Source organism: Mya arenaria, chromosome 2 (assembly GCF_026914265.1).
Source record: "Mya arenaria isolate MELC-2E11 chromosome 2, ASM2691426v1".
NCBI lineage: Eukaryota > Metazoa > Mollusca > Bivalvia > Myida > Myidae > Mya > Mya arenaria.
The window spans coordinates 64,639,900-64,665,251 of record NC_069123.1 but is presented as its reverse complement, the minus strand read 5'-3'; the positions used below and the strand labels follow the sequence as shown (position 1 = coordinate 64,665,251).

Below are 25,352 nucleotides of genomic sequence, written 5' to 3'. Positions count from 1 at the left end.
CTCGTACGTGAGGAACTAACTAGTGACATCAGAGAGAGCTCCTACGTGAGGAACTGACTAGTGACACCAGAGAGAGCTCCTACGTGAGGAAACGACTAGTTACTCCAGAGAGAGCTCCTTCTTGGGGAACTGACTAGTTACACGAGAGAGAGCTCCTACGTGAGGAACTGACTAGTTACACCAGAGCTCTCTCCTACGTGAGGAACTGATAAGTTACACTAGAGAGAGCTTCTACGTGAGGAACTGACTAGTAACACCAGAGAAAGCTCTTACGTGAGGAACTGACTAGTGACACCAGAGAGAGCTCCGACGTGAGTAACTGACTAGTGACACCAGAGAGAGCGCCTACGTGAGGAACTGACTAGTTACACCAGAGAGAGCTTCTACGTGAGTAACCGACTAGTTACACGAGAGAGAGCTCTTACGTGAGGAACTGACAAAATACACTAGAGAGAGCTCCTACGTGAGGAACTGACTAGTTACACCAGAGAGAGCTCCTACGTGAGGGTAAGCTATATTTAACTGACTAGTTACACCAGACAGAGCTCCTACGTGAGGAACTGACTAGTTACACCACACAGAGCTCTTAAGTTAGGGATTGCCTAGTTACACCAGACAGAGCTCCTACGTGCGGAACTGACTAGTTACACCAGAGAGAGCTCCTACGTGAAGAACTGACTAGTTACACCAGACAGAGCTCCTACGTGAGGAACTGACTTGTAACACCAGAGAGAGAGCTCCTACGTGAGGAACTGACTAGTTACACCAGAGAGAGCTCCTACGTGAGTAACTGACTAGTAACACCAGATCGAGCTTCTACGTGAGGAACTGACTAGTTACACCAGAGAGAGCTCCTTCGTGAGGAACTGACTAGTTACACCAGAGAGAGCTTCTACGTGAGGAACTGACTAGTGACACCAGAGAGAGCTCCAACGTGAGGAACTGACTAGTGACACCAGAGAGAGCTCCTTCTTGGGGAACTGACTAGTTACACCAGAGAGAGCTCCTACGTGAGGAACTGACTAGTTACACCAGAGCTCTCTCCTACTTGAGGAACTGATAAGTTACACTAGAGAGAGCTTCTACGTGAGGAACTGACTAGTAACACCAGACAGAGTCTCCTTCGTGAGGAACTGACTAGTTACACCAGACGGAGCTTCTACGTGAGGGTGAGGCCATATTAATGTAGTTAACCGACTAGTTACACCAGAGAGAGCTCCGACGTGAGGGTGAGGCTAAATTAACCGACTAGTTACACCAGACAGAGCTTCTACGTGAGAGTGAGGCCATATTTAACCGACTAGTTACACCAGAGAGAGCTCCTACATGAGGAACTGACTAGTTACACCAGACAGAGGCTTTTATGTTTAACGTCATGTTCAAAACCTACATACCAGGCAAGAAAAACAAAAACACATTGGTCTAAGCTTAATTTCTTCGATATGTTTATGAACGTCTGTCTGGTAAAAGAAAGACCTTATTCATTCTGTTATAACGCACAAGGCTTAACACTGAATCCTTTACCGCTTATGCAAAATAAATGGAGCTATGATAACAATTGGTCCTGTCTCAAAGGTCACCGTATTATGTGCACCTTGCTTGTTTATTATTTCTCCTACCAAAGTTTATCCATAGTATACACTTGATAAGGAAATGTCCATTAGCTTAGTTTTTTCTTGTTGTTCCAAATGCACGGATACCAACATGTATTTAAGGGACTCACATATTCTATTTTGGCAACATTGCTTTCAACCTTTGTTATTTTACTTACTTTTATGAACAAACAGCAAGATCAAATTGATATACACTCATTTCTGCAGAATTTCGTAATTCTAAGCCGAATTAATTCAATATCCAATATGTTGCATTTTCTGTCACATGTTTAAACAATAGTGTGCTAATTTGATAAAGTTTAGTCATCGTTACTGACTATTAGTCCTCTTTCTCACGAAATTAAGCATTTTAATGCATGCCCCTATAAAACATGAGTGGGTACCTTAAAGTGTTTATTTGGAGAAATAAAATAAATATTTTTCTATAAACTTGAATATAGTAAACAAAAAGACTTTTGTATCGGTCAAGCAGTCCTTACTAAGTTGGCATATACGGATGTATATTGTTATGGCTGTGAGGCATATCCTACCGAGTGCATATATATATATACTGGTGCGTATTGTACTGGATGTGAGGTATATCCTACCGAGTGCATATATACATATATATATATATATATACTGGTGCGTATTGTACTGGATGTGAGGAATGTTATACTGAGTTGGCATATACTGGCGGGTATAGTTGGCATATACTGGTCCGGCTGTGAGGCATATCTAACTGAGTTGGCATATACCGGTGGGTATTTTTGTGTCTGTTAGGCATATCTTACTGAGTTGGCATATACTGGTGGGTATTTCTGTGGCTGTGAGGCATGTCTTACTGAGTTGGCATATACTGATGCGTGTTTTTGTAGCTATGAGACATTCCTTACAAGGGTAGCTCTGACCATGGTTACATTCTGCCCGTGCACGATGCCACTCATCCTTCCAAGACTAATAGTCTATCTAGGGCCGACACCCGTGGATTGGACAGGGTATCGTAAAATAGACATGTATATATCTCATAAATAACCTTATTTTTAATAAATTCTTCCCAAAATGTACTCATATTTTTAATTGCACGATGAAGCTATACAATTGCTGAAACAGAAAGGAATTTATTGCTTTAAAACTGCAATTAAAATACTGCTCCACAGTCGGGCTCTGAGAGGTCAATACGGCTGGATAGTGACCGTAACAAGTATGACCTGGCCCCAATATCACGAAAAGACTTTAGTCAAATCTAAACATGCATTATTAACATTATTGTTCAATATACTACAAAAAATATTTCTACAGCACAAAATGTATTTGAGTAAAACTCAAAAATAATAAATTGGACTCAAGTACAATTTTTACTCTCAAATTTGTTTTCTATAAAATATTTACCATTTTTTTAATCAAAATAATGAATGTGAGAATGTGATTTTAAAAAGGGTAAAACATTTACAATTTTGAATCATATGATGCTGTAATTTGATAGAAAGAGTTGAGACTGAGATTGAGATTTGACTTGAGTATTAAAAAGATATTGGGGCCTGGTCGACCTGGAGGATTCAAACTTTGAAGGTATCACTATCAAGGTCAATGAATGCTTTGTGCATGACTGCGAATACGGCCTGATAGAGTTATGCACGCAACTCGGTTGGATGGTTCTTGACATTTTTTTTTCTTCAGGAGTAATCTCTCGTTTATTTTAAGAAAAGAAATATACTGGAAATTCGATTTCTTTTGGGGATATAATGAATGCTCATCATTTTTTTTTTATATTTAAAGTGATAACAGGTTCCTGTACAAACAAGTGCAAGTTACAAAAAATACATAAAACATCGCGAACTTTTCTTGACATATACAAACTGAGGCTGTTAGAAAGAATTTACAGTAGGGGTAATATGCTGTAGCATTCTGAAATTCGCACGTATCATGTTAAAAGTAAGATATAAATTGTTGAAGCATAAACCATTTTAATAGAAGCAGCCTTTTGAATTGTGGCTGCATGTCCTCACAGATATGCACATACTTCAAGTATGTGCACAGCCGAACCTCTGGCACCGAATTGTCTTACACAAATTTATTTATTTTAAATCACAAAAAAATCTTGATTCCAATCTTAAAATTACAATGCTAAAATGTGAAGAATAATTGATTTTTCTTTTTTTCTCTCACATTTTTGGCATTGTAAATTCAAACGATACTAAGTACAACAAGCATGTCACTTACCTATATGCCAACGTAGATATATGCTTAAGCTAAGAAAATAAGGCCGCTCTTTCATTTTAGTTTTTTTTTCTAGTACTGTTTTTGGATGTATTTTAAAGTGCATCTAAGCGCATCCAATAGCGATTAATAACATTCGCAGGGGAGCTTGCCCTCAATCCCCTCCCCAGCAAACATGGCCTGTACATCAATGTTAGTCAAGCTACGCCCTGGACTCTGATTGAGGTAGTTGTTGGTGGTATTTATTGGTAGAGAGAGGTAGTTGTTGGTGGTATTTATTGGCAGAGAGGTAGTTGTTGGTGGTATTTATTGGTAGAGAGAGGTAGTTGTTGGTGGTATTTATTGGCAGAGAGGTAGTTGTTGGTGGTATTGATTGGCAGAGAGGTAGTTGTTGGTGGTATTTATTGGCAGAGAGGTAGTTGTTGGTGGTATTTATTGGCAGAGAGGTAGTTGTTGGTGGTATTTATTGGTAGAGAGAGGTAGTTGTTGGTGGTATTTATTGGCAGAGAGGTAGTTGTTGGTGGTATTTATTGGTAGAGAGGTAGTTGTTGGTGGTATTTATTGGCAGAGAGGTAGTTGTTGGTGGTATTGATTGGCAGAGAGGTAGTTGTTGGTGGTATTGATTGGCAGAGAGGTAGTTGTTGGTGGTATTTATTGGTAGAGAGGTAGTTGTTGGTGGTATTTATTGGTAGAGAGGTAGTTGTTGGTGGTATTTATTGGTAGAGAGGTAGTTGTTGGTGGTATTGATTGGCAGAGAGGTAGTTGTTGGTGGTATTGATTGGCAGAGAGGTAGTTGTTGGTGGTATTTATTGGCAGAGAGGTAGTTGTTGGTGGTATTTATTGGTAGAGAGGTAGTTGTTGGTGGTATTTATTGGCAGAGAGATAGTTGTTGGTGGTATTTATTGGTAGAATGGTAGTTGTTGGTGGCATTTATTGGTAGAATGGTAGTTGTTGGTGTTATTTATTGGTAGAATGGTAGTTGTTGGTGGTATATATTGGTAGAATGGTAGTTGTTGGTGGTATTTATTGGTAGAATGGTAGTTGTTGGTGGTATTTATTGGTAGAATGGTAGTTGTTGGTGGTATTTATTGGTAGAATGGTAGTTGTTGGTGGTATTTATTGGTAGAGAGGTAGTTGTTGGTGGTATTTATTGGTAGAATGATAGTTGTTGGTGGTATATATTGGTAGAATGGTAGTTGTTGGTGGTATTTATTGGTAGAATGGTAGTTGTTGGTGGTATTTATTGGTAGAATGGTAGTTGTTGGTGTTATATATTGGTAGAATGGTAGTTGTTGGTGTTATTTATTGGTAGAGAGGTAGTTGTTGGTGGTATTTATTTGTAGAGAGGTAGTTGTTGGTGGTATTTATTGGTAGAATGGTAGTTGTTGGTGGTATTTATTGGTAGAATGGTAGTTGTTGGTGGTATTTATTGGTAGAATGGTAGTTGTTGGTGGTATTTATTGGTAGAATGGTAGTTGTTTTTGATTTTTATTTAATGAATGTTAAGGAATTCTGAGAATATTTGGAGTGTTTGTTGCAATTCATGATTATTTTTTATGCAGATCTTTATGTATTTTTACTTAGAAAAATATATGATAAAACCATTGATTCTATTGTAATAAGCCATTTGATTAACAAAAAGAATATATATCAAATGTTTTTTCATGGAAAAGGGACCCTTGCAAAGAAATATGACGTGGATGTTTACAGGACTTATGTAACTTCACAGTATGAAACATTTTTCTGCATTAAGGGTATATTGATAATTAAGTTTTTACAAAGTCAGACCCCAAAGTGTGTGTAGGTAATATCACTGAATATTGCAGTCTTACTGGAAAGGAAGAACCGTATGACCGTTGCACAAGTTTTTTTTTCTTCGGTGTTATTTTATTTATCTGTTTATCTTATTATGCAAATATGATTGTCATGTGCATAGTTTCATGTATCAATTTTTTGAAGTCAATCTTGTTAAAAAAAACTTATTTTAATATGTTCTCAAAGAATGTTAAAGTCTGCGGTTTGTGCGAAATTAATTTACTCACAAAGGGGCTTTTTGGCTCGCCTGAGCACAAAGTGTTCAGCGTGAGCTATTGTATTAGGGTGATTGACCGTCGTCCATCGGCGTCCGTTCTCCACATTTTCTTTCAAACAATTTCTCGTCTGGGAAATTCAACAAAATAGGAGTTTTCCTTGGGTAGTCCTTTTACAGATTCCTTAAATAAAGTTGTTCCGTGTTGAACTGTGATTGCAATAGAAACCAATAGAAAAAAACACACTGATTTTAACATACAATCACAGAGATGCTCTTTAGGTGACCCTGTATCAATGTCCTTCACCCCATGTTGAATCTTAAAAAACACGGCCGCTGGGGCTACTTTTCTCAATGTCTGTATGGAAAACATTAAAAATCTTCTCCTCGGAATCCGCTGCCCTGATTTTAATCTCATAGTAATGTTCCTTAGGTGACCCTCGATCAAGTTCTCTCACCCCATGTTGATTCGTAAAAAAGATGGCCGCAAGGGGACAGGGCTATTTAACACATTCTGTCTATACGGAAAACAAGGAAAATCTTTTTTCAAAAACTATTGGCCCGATTGCAAAATAATTTCACAGATATGATCCTAAGGTGACCCTCTGTCAAATTTCTTCACGCCATGTTGATTCATAAAAAACATGGTTGCCAGGGGCGGGACTAGTTACCAATATACAATGTATATTACTATATATATATATATATATATATATATATATATATATATATATATATATATATATATATATATATATATATATATATATATGGAAATTTTTGAATATCTTCTTTTTAGAAACCATTGACCCGATTTCAAAACAATTTCTCCATCCCATTGTGATTCTTAAACAATATAATTACGTATTAAATCATCCTACATTGGAAATTCCACCATCGGACACGAAGTCTCATGTACATATGTGAAAGGTGCCGCAATCACGAGTTGTTCTAATTGTAACAAAGTTTGCAAAATTCTTACTATACTGTTGTGATAGCAAAAATAAAATGTTTGAATTGTACCTTTTGAGATAAACACCTAAAATGTTTTTTGTTTGGTTTTATTAGGAATTGAATGTAGTTAGTAAAATTGGCAAACATTCTCAAGTCAAAAGATCTAGAGTCCAAACATCGTGACGTGGTTAGCTGCACTCTCACAGATTTACCGTTTTACAATTTTTTATTTTTTGTCTTGGAAAAAGAAAAAAAATGCGTAAATATCTGCAAACCAATGATATAAGATTGCTGACAAAAGATCAGACCGCAGATTTGCACATTTCCGTTCGAAAATCAAAGTCTTATGGCTTAAACCGTTACTAACGGTTTAAGAAAAATGCATAAAACATTAATTTTTGAACTTAAATAAAAAAAATCTGCGATCTAATTTTTTTGTCAGCAGTCTTATATAACTGGTTTCAATGGATTTTTGCAAAAAATGGCTCGTTCAAAGACAAAAATTAAAAACGTTCAATCTGTGAGAGTGCAGCTTTAATTAAAACTTGACTTTTAATAAAGGTACTTCAGCTATCATTTTACAATGTTTTGACCACAGCCTTTTCCTCAATTAAATATAACCTTGGAGGATGTAAAACAAACCAATCGACAATAAAACAGTACTCCGGCCCTAACCGTTACATAACCCTCTAAACCTTCCCTTGTGTCTGGGGAGAGCAACTCTTGATGGTAAAACACGGTGGGCTGTACTCGCTTCCCTCCCTTATATAATGGTGATTTGTGGAAAGTATTTGGCCGTAACCTGAAGATTCTTATTTATATATAATCTCCTCATTACCAAATGGATGTATTCTTTAAAGTTTATAACAAATGCACACTTTCAATTATAGGTTTCATATTGATGTTATAATTCTAAAATTTGTTGAAACTTTGAACTTGAAATTGATATATAATTCGTCAGTAACGCATTCACGATTTGTTCTGTCGGCTTGATAGGACCATTGAATATTAAAATTTGTCTAAAGCATAATCAAGATCCGGTATAAAAAACATGTATTTATTCACGAAAACAATCAGATAATGTTCAGGAAGCTTCCCGATGCAGCCGTTTCCAGCCGAATTCCTCCCGGTTATCCCATTCTCAATCCGATTCTGATTCGATGTGTATCTTCAGCAAGGTAAGCAAAGACAGAATGATTATGATCCGGCGGTTGGGTTTCCCGAATGTAACGTGACGCACCTAACTCCTCCGGACCATTCCCGGTCCGCTGGGCTAAGTTACGAATGTACACGACTGCGTTCAGACTATAATAAGAAGACATTCCAGATCATTAAGGATAGTAATCCGACTTCTTTACTTTTCGTGTCGTGGCGCCGTCTGCTTTAAATCGGGAGCCATAATAGGCTATGTATGAGCGCCGCAAAAAGCGGAATTGCTATCCTGGAATGGTCCGGTGAGGTCGGTCAACAAACAACAAAAGACCCATTAGTTTAAACTTTATTTATTTAACAAATAGCATACAAACATACATACGTTATATGTATAGAAATGAAATACATCACAATATGTTCGAGGATTAGAAAACAAGAAATAACTTATATTAATTCTGCTCCTCTACTTAGATAAAGTGCATAAGAAACAGATGAGACATGGCATATGCTACGTTGAAAATGATCATAATTGATAGATTTTGTCTTTTTAATACTATCTAAAAATGATAAAAAATGAAAATTGTTGGTCGCACACCGATTATGGGACAGGCGTGATCAGCCCGATACGCCAGGGAGGGTTGGTCTTCGTGTATTGTTTGTTGCTGCTCATTGCTAACCGAACCGCCTAGAGGCAGTTATGTACAATTGCGCAAGTGAAAATATTACTTTGTTTTGTTCAAATGAAAGAGTTCCGTTTCCATAGAGGAGATTTTGATAAATAGGTGCACATGGCATAGTGCTCAAGAAGCGGCGTCAAATGTCTACAAGCAGTGGACAATAAAGTAAGAAGTGTTCGGCAGTTTCAACGGATCCGCAACGACACAAAGGGGAATCGACTATTGCTCTTCGATGGAGGTCATAGTTAAGTGAGCTGCAGCCAAGTCTTAATCTGGTGTGTAATATTTGTCCAGTGCGTGATCCAAAGCTGAATATTGGTTTGGCTTTGGACATGTTTGGATTAAGAGATTTCTTAAATGATATCAAAGACGGCAGATTTCTGATGTTGTATGGAAGTTTATTCCATTCACATATAGGTGCTGGAAGGAAAGAGTTTTGGTAAAGTTGTGTTCTTACTATAATAGTTGGGGTATTGTTGGTAGTTCGAAGATTGTATCGTGTTTGTTCTTGTGCGGGAATAAGATCTGTTAGTTATTTAGGAGAAAGTGAGTGATATATTTTGTAAAAGGTAATAAGCTTGTGTTTTCTACGCCTGTCTGCTAGGGACTCCCATTTTAGTTCAGCGAGCATTGAGTTGATATTACAGTATTTAGTTGCACCTGAAACTATACGAGCAGCCTCATTTTGCACAGACTCTATATCAGATTTTTGCTGATTTGTGCAGTTGTCCCATAAGATGTCACCATACTCCAAAAGCGGTCGAATAAAAGACATGTACATTTTTTTTCTAAAGAGGGACGATTAAGGTGATACTTTAAGGACCTAAGCAGACCGATACGTTGCCAAGCTTTTCCCAACATTAGAGTGATGTGCTATGTCCATTTGGCATCGTTTGAGAGTGTTATACCGAGATGTTTATGTGACTCGACTTGTTCTATTGGAATATGGTTCATGTAAAGTTGTTGAATTACAGGCTTATTGTGTTTTCTAGAAAATATCATAGACTTAGACTTGTCTGGATTGAAGGAAACAAGCCATGTTCGGGACCAGGAGTAGACGGTTTGAAGATCTCTGTTAAGTACAGTGCTAGCTGTGTCGGGATGGTCGACCACGATGTATAAACTTGTATCGTCAGCAAATAAGCGAATATTGGCATTGATGTCCGTTGTGATGTCGTTTATATAAACGAGAAAGAGAAGTGGGCCGAGAATTGACCCCTGGGGGACACCGGCGTTGACAGAATACAAAGATGACGAGAAACCAGCATATAACACACGCTGTTGGCGAAATGATAGATAGGAAGAGAACCAACGAAGCAAAGAGCCAGAAATACCAAGAGCAGATAGTTTGTGGAGGAGACCTCGATGCCAAACCCTATCGAACGCTTTAGAAATATCACAGAAGACTGCGCGGACTTCTTTGCCATCGTCAAGCGCTTTGCAGACGTCATTGTACAAGAATGTGAGCTGGTTGATTGTAGAGTCACCCTTGATAAAGCCTGATTGGAGAGTGGATAAAAGTTTGTTACTAACGAGATAGTTATAAAGAACCTTATGGATACAACGCTCCATCAGTTTTCCAAGACAGCTGAGCAACGAAAAGGCCGGTAGTTGGCTGGATTAGACGGGTCTCCTTTTTTAAAGATCGGATAAAGGTTTGCAAGTTTCTATGACGACGGAAAAACAGATTGACGAATTAGTTTACTAAAGTATATGGAAAAGGGCGTAGCAAGGACAGTTGCACCCTCTCGTATAAGTCTGGGACTGACAAGATCGGGTCCACAAGCCTTTGAAGGGTCGATAGAGGTGATCGCGTCTAAGACATCTTGAGGAGAGATGACGATGTCTGATAAGACTGACGTAGCATTTCGTACGTGAGGGAGCGGTTGAGTGCTTTCATCTGGAAGTGTTGATTGTTTATAGAAATAGTTGTTAAGCATTTCAGTTTTCTCTTGATCTGTTGACACAGTGCGATCATTTTCTATTAATATTGGTAAAATTGCATTTTAAACCATTTTTTAGATGAGATATTGCTACTATTAACTTGAATTATTAATTTGTTTTCATGTTCTTCTTTTGCCTTTCGAATTGAGTATTTGACTTCATTTCTGGACCTCCTAAAATTTGACCAGGTGTCTCAGTGTTTTGCCGTTTAGCTAATTTGTGTATTTTTTTCCTGATTTTTATTTATTTACGAATCATATTGTTTATCCAATGGATGTCATTAGGTCTTATTGTTACATTTTTATTTGGTATTGTTTGTAAAGCTGCTGAGATAATTGTATCTGATATACTGGATGCTGTCTGATCGATGTTGTTTGAGTTAAGAATGTTTTCCCAGTTTGTTGCTTGCAATTTATTTCGGAATTCGCCATAGTTACCCTTGTCGTAAAGCCATATGTGACGTTTATAATTGCTTGTTTTGATTTTTGTAAATTTAAGTACGCAGACTATTGACCAATTCAATGCCCACTTCCGTATTTGGGAAGAAATATCACTTTCTTCGATTTCAAAAGTGGGCCTTTCTGGTCCGGGCCTTTTTATACCGGGTTTTTCCACAGACAGCATGATGTATGATGCAGAATCTACCTTTTCGGCTGCTTATCACGTCATGGGACATAATACAACAACTTATCATGATTCCACGACAATATTTCCACATAATAGGGAAGCTAAATATCCTCTTACCTAGGGGATATTAAGTTTTTCATCGAATGGCTTCTCGATTTTCTACGTTGAAATCTGCCCCTTCAACGCATGTTGACCTTGGTTGAAAACTGACCTTTTAACTCGTGCTATTCTGACGATCGTTAAAAACTGACCTTCAACGCATGCTATATTGACCATCGTTGAAAACTTACCCTTCAACGCGTGTTATGTTGACCATCGTTGAAAACTGACCCTTGTAAGTTACATATTACAATGCCTTTGAAGGAAATTATTTTGGATTATCCGGATACATAGGCACTTCCATCACCACACACAGGCGTACAGAAAGCATGGAGCGAGCGAACTCCTAAACTTTAACCAATGTAGGAAAAGGCGTTGTGTATATATTTTGAGTTACTTGTAATTGTAAGGAAGGATAACGCCGTGAATAGCTATTATCTCTTATTTTGCAGTTTAAAATTTTACATTCGTATTAAAAGCGAAACCGCTGTCGATTGGTAAAACTCCAGACAATTCAGACCTCGCAGATTCCACCAATGGTCTCAAATCGAGGAAGCATTGGTATTATTCGTGAACAAGAACCAGCGGTGTCAATGAAATTCTATGAATCTATAAACCGTGAGTTAAAACCCGTCCAGGAAGTTGTAGGTTTAAGCTCCGGCTCGACAATGCGTGTGAAGGAGCTAGCCAGAAAGATCGCGGAAGTCGCTGGTTCTTGAAGAGACACATTCTACGGACAATCTCTGGCGTCGATCTCTGATGTTCCTCATAAATTGTATTAACTTTTAAAAAATGATCTCGTTACTTATCAACATTTAGCACTGATCAGATTTCAATGACTACTTTGATCAACTGTTGTTAGAGTATATTTTCAACGTTGAAAAATTAAGAGTTCGCCGGTATATGTGAGTACAGGATTAAATAGCTAGCTTTTTTAAATAATGAAATTTCACAACATTTGTGTTTGAAAGATTTTGGCCATAAATTAGGTGTTCTTCTTGTGCCTTATATTTTGACAGCTGTAGATGTTGGATTTAGTGTTTAGAATGGTGCCTATTAATAGTGTTATAGTTTGGCAGCTGTAGATGTTGGATATAGTGTTTACACTGGTGCCTATTAACAACGTTATATTTTGACAGCTGTAGATGTTGGATATAGTGTTTAGACTGGTGCCTATTAACAGTGTTATATTTTGGCAGCTGTAGATGTTGGATTTAGTGTTTAGACTGGTGCCTATTAACAGTGTTATATTTTGACAGCTGTAGATGTTGGCTATAGTGTTTAGACTGGTGCCTACTAACAGTGTTATATTTTGACAGCTGTAGATGTTGGATTTAGTGTTCAGACTGATGTCTATTAACAGTTTTATATTTTGACAGCTGTAGATGTTGGATTTAGTGTTCAGACTGGTGCCTGTTAACAGTGTTATATTTTGACAGCTGTAGATGTTGGATTTAGTGTTCAGACTGGTGTCTATTAACATTTTTATATTTTGACTGCTGTAGATGTTGGAATTAGTGTTCAGACTGTTGTCTATTAACATTTTTATATTTTGACAGCTGTAGATGTTGGATTTAGTGTTCAGACTGGTGCCTGTTAATAGTGTTATATTTTGACAGCTGTAGATGTTGGAATTAGTGTTCAGACTGGTGTCTATTAACATTTTTATATTTTGACAGCTGTAGATGTTGGAATTAGTGTTCAGACTGATGTCTATTAGCAGTTTTATATTTTGACAGCTATATAAAATTATGTTGAATTTAATGTTCAGACTGATGCCTGTGCCAATGGACCGCTGGACTGATTGATATCAATAGCTTTACTAAAGGTCGTTAATACTCATTTACTAGTACAGAGTCAGCTACAGAACACTTTTATAATTAGCATTCATTTTTTGGTTTTCCTAAAGATTAGTCAGCGCCGGGCTGTGCTCCCCTTGCCGACTTGATTTCAGTTAAATATTCTTTGTGATTTAAGAAAATCCTATGACTTTATGTGGGTGTAGATTTCAATGAAAAACCGGGATTGTAGTCATGAATGTGGCGCATTGTCATTAGTCATGGCTTTAACATTTATTTCACTCAAAAGCTCAAATGGTTTTGAAATCGAGACCACTATTGTGAGATTTTCATAATTGAGATTTTTGAAACTCGAGCTAAAGTATACTTAAGTCCAAAATTCAGAAGCGCATGCAAATAATTGAATGTACTACTTATAATAACAGTAACACTATTTTAAAATTGTAAAACTATTAGATTACATGTTCGACTTGTCGTACTATCATTTTTTATTAGGGATGCAAACGAATGGCAAAATTGATATTCGAATATTCGGTAATTCTTTCGATCGAATATTCGAATATTCGATTACCGAAATACATATTTTAGAAGATGTAGTAAGCTACTATTATTATTCGCTTAGGTAATAGCCGGGACAATTTTACCATACTTTGTCGTAGCCAGTACGCGCGGCGGACCCTGATTTCCCCCAATGAGCCTTTGTAACTGTTCATTTTCAGGAAGAAAAAAAAACAATACATTATCAACAGACAAACAACAAAATCGAATAATTTTAATTCCGCTGCCTTTATACTTGTAAACAATGTGAAATTAGATGGATTCCTAGTCAAAAAGCGTTTTGCGCCAATGTGAGGGTCTTTCCGCAAGACGTGCAGCCTCGTTCTGAGATTGACCTCTAAATTGACTAAATATAACTATGGAAAACCCAAACCAACTCCGGAACTATTACAATAATAACATATGTGGATTAGACTCATCATTTGTGCAACAATATAGGAAATATATCCTAAAACGCTATACCATACATTTACATTTCAAAGCACAAACATTGTATCGAAACATGGAAAAAAGTTTAAGCATATTAAATTTTAGCACATGCCATTCATATCACGATTTGAGCTATGTTACACAGTTTAATTTGCAGCCAAGACAACGCGTCGGTGTTAAAGCCGATTCCTAGCCAGATATTGTAAAAGTAGGAAGACTTTTTATAGTACCCGACGATATGTCCCTAAATGACATATGGCACGTGTTTAGTGTATTGTCATCACATTCACACCTCTTGCATTAGGGGCCAATCGTTGTAAAAACAAGACAAACGCAACAGTGTTGTAGGCAAAAGGTTTGTTATTCTCTTTATTAAGAATTATCATTATTATTACTTTTTTCGAATATTCGAATACCCATTTTGACATTCGAATACCAAACGTTTGATCGAATATTCGAATATTCGTTTGCATCCCTATTTTTTTTTATTGAAACTCCGTTTCCGAAGTCAGCCAAGTTCCGTTATTTACATTCCATAGTCCGCTTTCTTTATTCCCGTCCCGTAGTCCGCTTCGGTTATCTGTTTCCGTTATTCTTGTGCCGTAATCCGCTTCCATTATTCCCGTTCCGTAGTCCGCTTCCATAGTCCGCTTCTGAAGTCCTCTTACGTTGTCAGCGTCCGTAGTCCGCTTACCTTGTCCGCTTCCATAGTCCGCTTTTGTAGTCCACTTACCTTGTCAGCATTCGTAGTACTCTTACCTTGTCCGCGTCCGTAGTACTCTTACCATGTCCGCGTCCGTAGTCCGTTTACTGCCTTGTCCGCGTCCGCTTCCGAAGTCCTCTTGCCTTGTCTGTGTCCGTAGTACTCTTACATTGTCCGCGTTCGTAGTACTTTTACCTTGTCCGCGTCCGTAGTCCGTTTACCTTGTCCGCTTCCGTAGTACTCCGACCTTGTGCGCGTCCGTAGTACTCTTACCTTGTCCGCGTCCGTAGTCCGTTTATCTTGTCCGCTTCCGTAGTCGGCTTACGTTGTCCGCGTCCGTAGTACTCTTATCTTGTGCGCACCCGTAGTTCTCTTACCTTGTACGCGTCCGTAGTCCGCTTAACTTGTCCGCTTCCGTAGTACTCTTACCTTTTCCGCGTCCGTAGTACTTTTACCTTGTCCGCGTCCGTAGTTCTCTCGCCTTGTCCGCGTCCGTAGTCCTCTTACCTTGTCCGCGTCCGAAGTCCGCTTACCTTGTCAGCTTTCTTAGTCCGCTTACCTTGTCCGCGTCCTTAGTACTCTTACCTAGTCCGCGTCCGAAGAACTCTTACCTTGTCCGCGTCCGTAGTTCTCTTACCTTGTCTGCGTCCGTAGACCGTTTACCTTGTCCGCGTCCGAAGTTCTCTTACCATGTCGGCGTCCGCAGTAGTACTCTTACCTTGTCCGCGTGTCCGCGTTCGTAGTACTTTTACCTTGTCCGCGTCCGTAGTCCGTTTACCTTGTCCGCTTCCGAAGTCCTCCTCTTACCTTGTCCGCGCCCGTTGTCCGTTTACCTTGTCCGCTGCCGTAGTACTCTTACCATGTCCGCGTCCGTAGTCCGTTTACCTTGTCCGCGTTCGCTTCCTAAGTTCTCTTACCTTGTCCGCGTCCGTAGTTCTCTTACCTTGTCCGCGTCCGTAGTCCGTTTACCTTGTCCGCGTCCGAAGTCCTCCTCTTACCTTGTCCGCGCCCGTTGTCCGTTTACCTTGTCCGCTGCCGTAGTACTCTTACCATGTCCGCGTCCGTAGTCCGTTTACCTTGTCCGCGTTCGCTTCCGAAGTCCTCTTCCCTTGTCTGCGTCCGTAGCTCTCTTACCTTGTCCGCGTCCGTAGTCCTCTTACCTTGTCCGCGTCCGTAGTACTCTTATCTTGTCCGCGTCCGTAGTTCTCTTACCTTGTCCGCGTCAGTAGTCCGCTTACCCTGTCCGCGTCCGCTTCCGAGGTCGTCTTCCCTTATCCGCGTCCGTAGTCCGTTTACCTTGTCTGCTTCCGTAGTCCACTTACCTTGTCCGTAGTACTTTTACCTTGTCCGCGTCCTAAGTCCTCCTACCTTGTCCGCGTCCGTAGTCCGTTTAACTTGCCCGCTTTCGTAGTACTCTTACCTTGTCCGCGTCCGTAGTACTGTAACCTTGTTCGCGTCCGTAGTTCTCATCCCTTGTTCGCGTCCGTAGTCTGCTTACCTTTTCCGCGTACGTAGTCCGCTTACCTTGTCCGCGTCCGTAGTACTCTCACCTTGTCCGCGTCCGAAGTCTTCTTACCTTGTCCGCGTCCGTAGTCCGTTTACCTTGCCCGCTTCCGTAGTACTCTTACCTTGTCCGCGTCCGTAGTACTGTTACCTTGTTCGCGTCCGTAGTTCTCTTACCTTGTCCGCGTCCGTAGTCTGCTTACCTTGTCCGGGCCGTAGTCCGCTTACTTTGTCCGCTTCCGTAGTCCGCGCCCATAGTCAGCTTCTGTAGTCAGCTTCCTTTGCCCGCGTCCGTAGTCCGCCTCTCTTGTCTGCGTCCGTTGTCCGCGTCTGTAGTTCGCTTTCTTTGTCCGCTTCCGTAGTCCGAGGCCGTAGTCCCCTTCCGTAGTCAGCTTCCATGCCCGCGTCCGTAATCCGCTTCCGTAGTCCGTGTCCGTAGTCCGCTTCTTTAGTCAGCTTTCTTTGCCTGCGGACGTAGTCCACTTCCGTAGTCCGCGTCCGTTGCCGCTTCCCTTGCACTCGCCCGTTGTCCACTTCCGTTGTCCGCTTTCGTAGTGCGCTTCTGTGGATTTTGATTGTTTTCAGGTTTTAGCTCTATCGGTTATGCGCCCTGTATCACAAATTAAACCCGATATCGGACATGCGCCGTGTATCACTGAGTACACCCAATATCGGACATGCGCCCTGCATCACTGAGTATACCCGTTATCGAACATGCGCCCTGTATCACTGAGTACACCCGATATCGGACATGCGCCCTGTATCACTGAGTACACCCGATATCGTACATGCACCCTGTATCACTGAGTACGACCGATATCGGACATGTGCCCTGTATCACTGAGTACACCCGATATCGAACATGCACCCTGAATCACTGAGTACACCCGATATCGCACATGCGCCATGTATCACAAAGTAAACCCGATATCGGACATGCGCCCTGTATAACTGAGTATACCCGATATCGGACATGCGCCCTGAATCACTGAGTACACCCGATATCGGACATGCGCCCTGTATCACTGGGTATACCCGATATCGGGCATGCGCCCTGTATCACTGAGTATACCCGATATCGAACATGCGCCCTGCATCACTGAGTATACCCGATATTGGAAAAGCGCCCTGTACTATTGAGTATACCCGATATCGGACAAGCGCCCGGTACTACTGAGTATACCCGATATCGAACATGCGCTCTGTACTATTGAGTATACCCGATATCGAACATGCGCCCTGTACTACTGAGTATAGCCGATATCGAACATGCGCTCTGTACTATTGAGTATACCCGATATCGGACATGCGCCCTGTACTATTGAGTATACCCGATATCGGACATATGCCCTGTATCACTGAGTATACCCGATATCGGACATGCGTCCTGCATCACTGAGTATACCCGATATCGGACGTTCGCCCAGTATCACTAAGTATAGCCGATATCGGACATGCGCCCTGTATCACTGAGTATACCCGATATTGGACATGCGTCCTGCATCACTGAGTATACCCGATATCGGACGTTCGCCCAGTATCACTAAGTATAGCCGATATCGGACGTGCGCCCCGTATCACTGAGTATACCCGTTATCGGACATGCGCCCCATATCACTGAGTACACCCGATATCGGACATGCGCTCTGCATCACTAAGTATAGCCGATATCGGACATGCGCTCTGCATCACTAAGTATAGCCGATATCGAACATTCGCCCTGTATCACTGGGTATACCCGTTATCGCACATGCGCCCTGTATCACTAAATATACCCGATATCGGACATGCGCCCAGCATCACTGAGTGTACCCGTTATCGAACATGCGCCCTGTATCATTGGTTATACCCGATGTCGGACATGCGCCCTGTATCACTGAGTATACCCGATATCGAACATGCGCCCTGTATCACTGGTATACCCGATATCGGACATGCGCCCTGTATCACTGAGTGTACCCGATATCGGACATGCGCCCTGTTTCACTGAGTATACCCTATATCGGACATGCGCCCTGTATCACTGGGTATACCCGATATTGGACATGCGCCCTGTTACACTGAGTATACCCTATATCGGACATGCGCCCTGTATGACTGGGTATACCCGAGGCGATATCGGACATGCGCCCTGTATCACTGAGTATATCCGATATCGGACATGTGGTCTTTATCACTGGGTATACCCGATATCGAATATGCACCCTGTTCACAAAATCCGGTAAACCTCGCTATTATCACGTAACATATGAATGGAAAAGCTCAATATTTCAACTTTGGTCGAGTAATTTGTCATTGTTGAAAACCGAACCCAATATTCGCGTGCAAATAACTTATTGCCATGTTCGATTTAAATTTCATTATCAGTCATATTCTTTAAGTGAAGAAATGCGACAAGTTGAGAAATCATTGCTTTTCCTAAGTCAAGGGCAATAACTATGCTTTGATTAGACAGGAAAAACTTAACTGTTTTAAGGACAGTTTCTTTCTTTCTCCCCACACAGGCGAACGAACTACAAAATGTTCGCCGATTTAAAGAGAAAAGTTGTGTTATTTATACATTTTGAGTTGCGTGTCTAAAATCGAGACCATATTGACATTATTAAGAAGCAAATGAGCTCAATAGAGCGCGAGACGCTTAAAGGCAATCTAAGAGGAGCACGAATCATCTGATGATACCAAGTACAAAGTTATAAATTCTGTATTGAAAGGTATGATATAAACTTTGATGATGTTTTAACTTTTGCCCAACGTTTTGGAAAATATTCAAAGGACTCCCCTGGAATGGTTCTCGTAAAGTTTAAAGATCATAATAAGAAATTTGAGCTGTTTAAGTTTAGAGATAAATTAAGGCTGCAGGGTGTCAGAATGGCCAACGATCTTACAAGCTATGAAAAGATACAATTAGATGATCTTAAAAGGTCGGGTAAAAAAGGTTACTTTAAGAAGGGTACTTTAGTTGTGCTTGACAATAACGTTCAACCCCGAGTATTCAGGCGAGCAACCAGGCGCCAAGATCAGCAGGTACAGCCACCTCAGCATGACGACATGGAGATCCAGCCAGACGCGGAAACAGCTTATGTTATAGACTAGGGGGGGGGGGGTGGTCAACTCTCATTTGTTCGGAAACTTAACGTGGAAATTATATCATGGAATATTTGAGGAATTTATACTAAATTGAATATTGCTGATTTTATACAATATTTATTGGCGTTCGACATTATCTGTGTCCAAGAAACATGGTGTCTGGAGTGTAATGACATTCAACATATTCTACCTGGTTATTTTTGTTATTTTTGCCCTGCGAAAAAATCTTTGAAGGCTGGGAGAAATATGGGGGGGTGTAGCAATTTTTATAAAGGATTACCTAACTCAGTATGTAAGACGTGTTTGTGAAGATTTTATTTACGGAATATTGATAGTTATTGTTAAAGGTATATTTTGTCCTGATAAACAGATTCTTTTAGTGTCATTATATAATCCACCACAAGTGTCACCATTTTATACGGATAAAACAGTCAGTGGTTTATCTGAATTTGAAACATTGTTGTGTAATAGCGAATACAATTTCAAGGCATATGAGTTGTTGCTATGTGGGGATTGTTGTGTTTTAATGTAGGTATGTAATAAAGACACTTAAATATTTACTACATTTATTCTACAAGTGTATAACATGTGAGTACATCAATAGTCTGAATCCTACTGCCTCTCTGATACTTCTAGGGGTTCCACCTTGGTGCCTTAGCAGGGCGGTTACTAATTTGCATATAGAGGCGGAGCTTCTATGCTCACAACATTACATCCCATCTTTTCTCAGATTTAAACTTTCAGCATCTGCCAAAGATTAGTTTAATATTAAAACAATTTCAATCATTAAATTTGTTTAACCACATGATAGTCAATTCATTAGGAGAGTAGTTAATGTTCTGGCAGTTTACGAATTGTGGCATTATGGCCAGTGTCAGATAGAGCTAATGTCCAACGGTGTCAGATTTATGGCAGCGGCGAGCACTAATTGCTTGATTCACCACAAAGTTTTTGTAAACAAATTATCTGTTTGTCATTACACTGGTCGTTTTCTGAGATTAATAGCATGTCTCTGGGAGGATTGTAAATTCCAAAGAATTCCAGGTAACTCAGTTTTCGATAGAAAGTTGAGTCTGTTCAATAAATTTAGACTGGTCACTAGAATTACACTGTTACATATAAAGAAATTTGCACTAGCATCGAAATGACCTGAATTAAAATGATAACAAAGTAAACAAATATTCCATTTCTTAAACATACAAAGAATGCGCAGACATATTGGTAAATTAATCTAAATCCATAAAGGGATTATTATGCCCTTTTCACAATAAATCACTTTTGCACAAAGTCTTGGAAACGTTCTGGGGGGTTTCGATTTCGCAATGAACGTCTCGGTTGTGAAGGCTCTTGTTCGTCTGTACGTACAGTGCCAGGACGGTAGAAGTCGTCGAAGTCGTCCTCGCTGTCGGAGTCTTGTAGCCTTATCAGCTTGAAAAAGGACGAATTGCGGGTGATTGACTTGTCTCCTCTTTTCGCTGTTATCATCGAACCGTTTATCTTTGTAATTTTATATGGCTGACTGTCGAAAGGTGTGGAGAACTTGTTTGTTTTGTGTTGTTTGACAAGTACAGAGTCGCCAACGTTAAATGTTGCCGGCTTTGCATGCCGTTTTGCGTCCGCGTACGATTTCATTTTAGCTTTTTGATATGCGTCATTTTCACGAGCTTTGACTTGCACATTTTCCTTTGAAGGTTTCGATGGTGCAAATGGTAATTTTATTCTAATCTGTCTTCCAAATAATAGTTCTGCTGGACTGTATTTTGTAGTCGCATGTTTTGTAGCTCTATAGTTGCGTACGAATGCATACATGTCTGTGCGCCAATCTGCTTTTTGAGTTTTTGCTGCACGAATTACTTTTCCTATTGTTTTCATGAAACGCTCGCATTCTCCGTTTGCTTGAGGCCAGATAGGGGTTATTTTTCTGTGTTTGAAACCAAATTGTTTTGAAAAGTTTTGAAAGTCTGCACTTTTCATCGGCGGTCCATTGTCAGTTCTCAGTACTTCAGGTATTCCATATTCTGAGAATATTTTGTCAAGCTTCTCAATAACTGATTTTGCATTAAGAGATGTTATTATTTCAACAATTGGGAATCTTGAAAAGTCATCAATCAAAACAAGAAGATATTTTCCATCAGGAAATGGTCCAAAGAAATCCATGCTCACTGAATCCCATGCCTGTTTTGGCATTTCAGTCATTTGAAGTGGTTCCCTGGAGTTTTTATCAGTTGCTGCGAGACAGGGAATACAACTGTTACACAAGTCCTCAACCATTTTGTCCATTTTAGGAAAGTACACCTTTTCGCGCAATAGTTGTTTTGTCCTAACTATTCCTGGGTGTCCTTCGTGTGCTATTGACATAGCCTTCTGTTGCAACTGTTTAGGTAACACGATTCTATTTCCATGCAAGAGAACTTCGCCGTTTTTGAACGTCACAACTGTCAGTTCATTTTTCACACGTGCAAGTGTATCTAGTACCGTATTTGTTTTGTAATTTGATTTCCACGAGGATTGTCTGACGTTTTGCATCACCTGTTGTAGGTCGTTGTCACTGCTTGTCTCATTGATTATGTCATGCAACGTCATCGCTTTTGGAACATCATGGTATGTAATGAATGACAGGTATTCTTCTGCGATTTTTCCTGCGTTGCTTGCTTGCGTCTTTGTGACATCAGGGTGCCTACTTAGGTAGTCTGACATGTTTGATTCACCTGGCTTGTATATGACATCAAAATCATAGGCTTGCATTTTCATTCGCCACCGTTCCAGTCTGGCTGGCGGCTTGGACTTCGGGTTTTTGTATATGTGTTCAAGCGCTTTTGCGTCTGTTATGACAGTGAATTTGTGTCCAAAGAGGTATATATGCCAGTGTTCAATTGCCCATACGATAGCTAAGTTTTCTTTCTCGGTCTGAGAGTACCTTTTCTCGGTATCTGTTAATGATTTGCTTGCGTAGCTAACTACTTTCCCTCCTTGCAGCATGATTGCTGCTATGCCTACGGGGCTTGCATCTGCAACAATTTGTGTTGTCAATTTTGGATCGAAATATGTCATTACAGTTTCACTGCTTAGATCCGATTTGAGTTTATCAAAAGCATTTTGCTGTCTTTCTTCCCAAACGAATTTGGCATCTTTTTTCACGAGCATTCGCAAAGGTTCTGTCGTTGTGGAGTAGTTTGGTATGAATCTGGAGACATAGTTTGTCATTGCGAGGAAGCTTCGTACTTCTGATGCGTTTTGTGGAGCAGGTGTGTTTTTGATTATTTCACACTTTTTCTTGTCAGCAGAAAATCCGTTTTCACTGAAAATATAGCCGAAGAATTCAAGCGTTTTCTTGTTGATTTCACATTTCTGTTTGTTCAGTGTGAGGCCTTTTTCCTGTAGACGTCGTAAGGCGGCTGCCAGTCTACGGTCGTGTTGCTCTTGCGAACTGCCATACACGATTATGTCATCGCTGATGTTTTGTACACCTTCAAGTCCTTCAAGTGAGGTCCGTATTGCATTTTGGAAAACTTCTGATGCACATGTTAATCCAAAGTTTAGTCTTTTGTATCGTCTTAGACCAACATGTGTAGTGAATGTGGTTATGTTGCGTGATTTCTTTGAGATTTCAAGTTGATGGTATCCCTGATTTAAATCCAATTTTGAGAATATTTTTGAACCATTTAAGTCCACAATAAGATCGTCTATTGTCGGTATAATGTGTCGAGTCCTTTTAATGGCTTCGTTAGGAAGGCGCATGTCTACACAGATACGTATTTCATTGTTTTTGCTCTTCGGTTTCGGTGCTACGACAATCGGTGATACCCAGTCTGTTGGTCCATCTACCTTTTCGATTATATCCATGTCTTCAAGCCTTTTGAGTTCAATTTCCACCTGTTTTCGAAGGTGAAATGGTATTCTTCTATGTGGTTGCACAACGGGTTGAACTGTATTGTCTACAAATAACTCAATTTGTGTGTCTTTCAATTTCCCAATTCCTGTGAATACCTTCGGGAATTTATCGCATATTTCACTTTTGCTTGTCATTGAATATATTTCTGGAACGACTTGCAGTGACACTGATGTAGAGTATGATAACAGATTGCCACTGTTTCCTTTCGTTACGTATATCATGGCTGTCGTAAACTTGTCTTTGGTTTCTATCATTGCTTGAAACTGGCCCATAATTTTGACAGCTTCAATTGAACCGTATGCGTATACTTTCGTATCCGTTTTGTTTAATTTTGGCTTCGGTTTCATGGCGTTGTATGCTTTTTCATCAATGACATTTATCGATGACCCTGTGTCTACGAGCATTTTTAGGGCATGACCTTCGACTTTGACTTTGATTGTAGGTCGTTTGCATGATATGTCTGGCTTGTTTGAATTTATTGCAAGTCCAAATGCAAATTCGTTACTGCTTTTATCATTGTCCGAAATTTCACTGTCTGAGCAATTATCGGTACCCAATGTATGCACTGGCCTTGACTGTTTGTGCTTTGAACGACAAACAATCTCAAAAGGATTCATTTTCTTGCAAAAATTACATATTTTGCCGGCAGCGGGACATTGGCCATTCATGTGCGGATACTCCTTACCACAGTTTCTGCAGCTTCGTGTTTTCTGTTGTGACTGACGGTAAGTGTTGGTAGACTGTCGTTGTTGACGATGGTTTGGTTTTCGCTTTTGCCTGATTGCACAGGTGTTGTAACTGTTGTGGTTGGCTGATTGTTCTATCTCGCTTGCGTTTTTGTCAGATAGTTCTAGAGATCGCGCTTCTTTGATTATTTCGTCTTAAGACATTTCTGATCTGAGCGCTTTGCGCCTTAGTCTTGTTGACGTACAGCCTTGTATTATTTGTGACTTAATTTCCTTGTCTGTATTTGCAAACTCGCAGTGTTCTCCAAGCTTTCTGAGTCGTGTGTGGAAACTGTCCAAGTTTTCGTGAGGTTCTTGCTTTGCCTGTCGAAACTTGTACACTTCGAACTCAATACTTTTCTTGGGTGCAAAATACTGGGTTAGTGCTTGCTTGGCAGCGTCAAACGTTTCCTCCACGTCTGGAAGTGTTGTAAAAATGTCATAAACATCTTCACCAGCGTAGTGCAAAAGTAACGCTCTTTTGCGTTTAGCGTCCTTGACATCCATACCAACTAGCACGATTTCTAGTCGACCTAACCACTTTTTCCAGCGACTGTCCACTGCTGTTTCAGTGACATTGAATGATGGGAATACTGGTAATCCTTGAGCCATTTTTTGGTAAATAATCAGTCCTACTAATTAATTACACAGCACAGTTTTTTTACACAGTTAATCCGCTTTTCATGTGTTTTACACTTTTATCCTCGTCGCCATTGTTGTGTTTTAATGTAGGTATGTAATAAAGACACTTAAATATTTACTACATTTATTCTACAAGTGTATAACATGTGAGTACATCAATAGTCTGAATCCTACTGCCTCTCTGATACTTCTAGGGGTTCCACCTTGGTGCCTTAGCAGGGCGGTTACTAATTTGCATATAGAGGCGGAGCTTCTATGCTCACAACATTACAGGGATCTAAATGCAAGAACTGGTGCTTTAAATGACTTTATTAACATAAATCTAAATATACCAGTGTTTGCTCAGCTGGAATCCATTTTTGAGAGTGATGTTATTACAATGAGAATTTCGAAAGACAGTACTGTTAATGCTTTTGGAAAATTTATCTTACAGTTTTGTAGATCTTACTCATTATGTATTGTAAATGGACGAGTTCGGAGTGATAAAGGTGTTGGTGATTTTACTTACTATGGAGGTATTGGGTCAAGCGTTGTGGATTATTTTATATGTAGCCATAGCCTGTATAAGATTTGTAATAATTTCAAAGTAGACGCTAACCCTGAAAGTGATCATATGCCATTAGTTTTGTGTCTTGATAGTATATTAAAACTAGATAATTATGATAAAGACAAAACTATTTATAGTAGCAAAATTTGTATAGATTAAAGTAGTTATGAACA

The 25,352-nt window shown here is 39.8% G+C and overlaps 1 protein-coding gene across 1 annotated transcript; it reads right to left on the bottom strand.

Moving 5' to 3' along the window:
• Positions 1-16,544: 16,544 nt before the first annotated feature.
• On the bottom strand, positions 16,545-24,602 carry LOC128216643 (uncharacterized protein K02A2.6-like). Its single transcript, XM_052923265.1, has 4 exons — positions 24,197-24,602; positions 23,951-24,042; positions 20,650-23,246; positions 16,545-16,848 (listed from the first exon to the last, which is right to left on the bottom strand). The coding sequence occupies exons 1-4, from the start codon at positions 24,600-24,602 to the stop codon at positions 16,545-16,547; spliced, it is 3,399 nt and encodes a 1,132-aa protein (XP_052779225.1).
• Between the last annotated feature and the right edge of the window lie 750 nt (positions 24,603-25,352).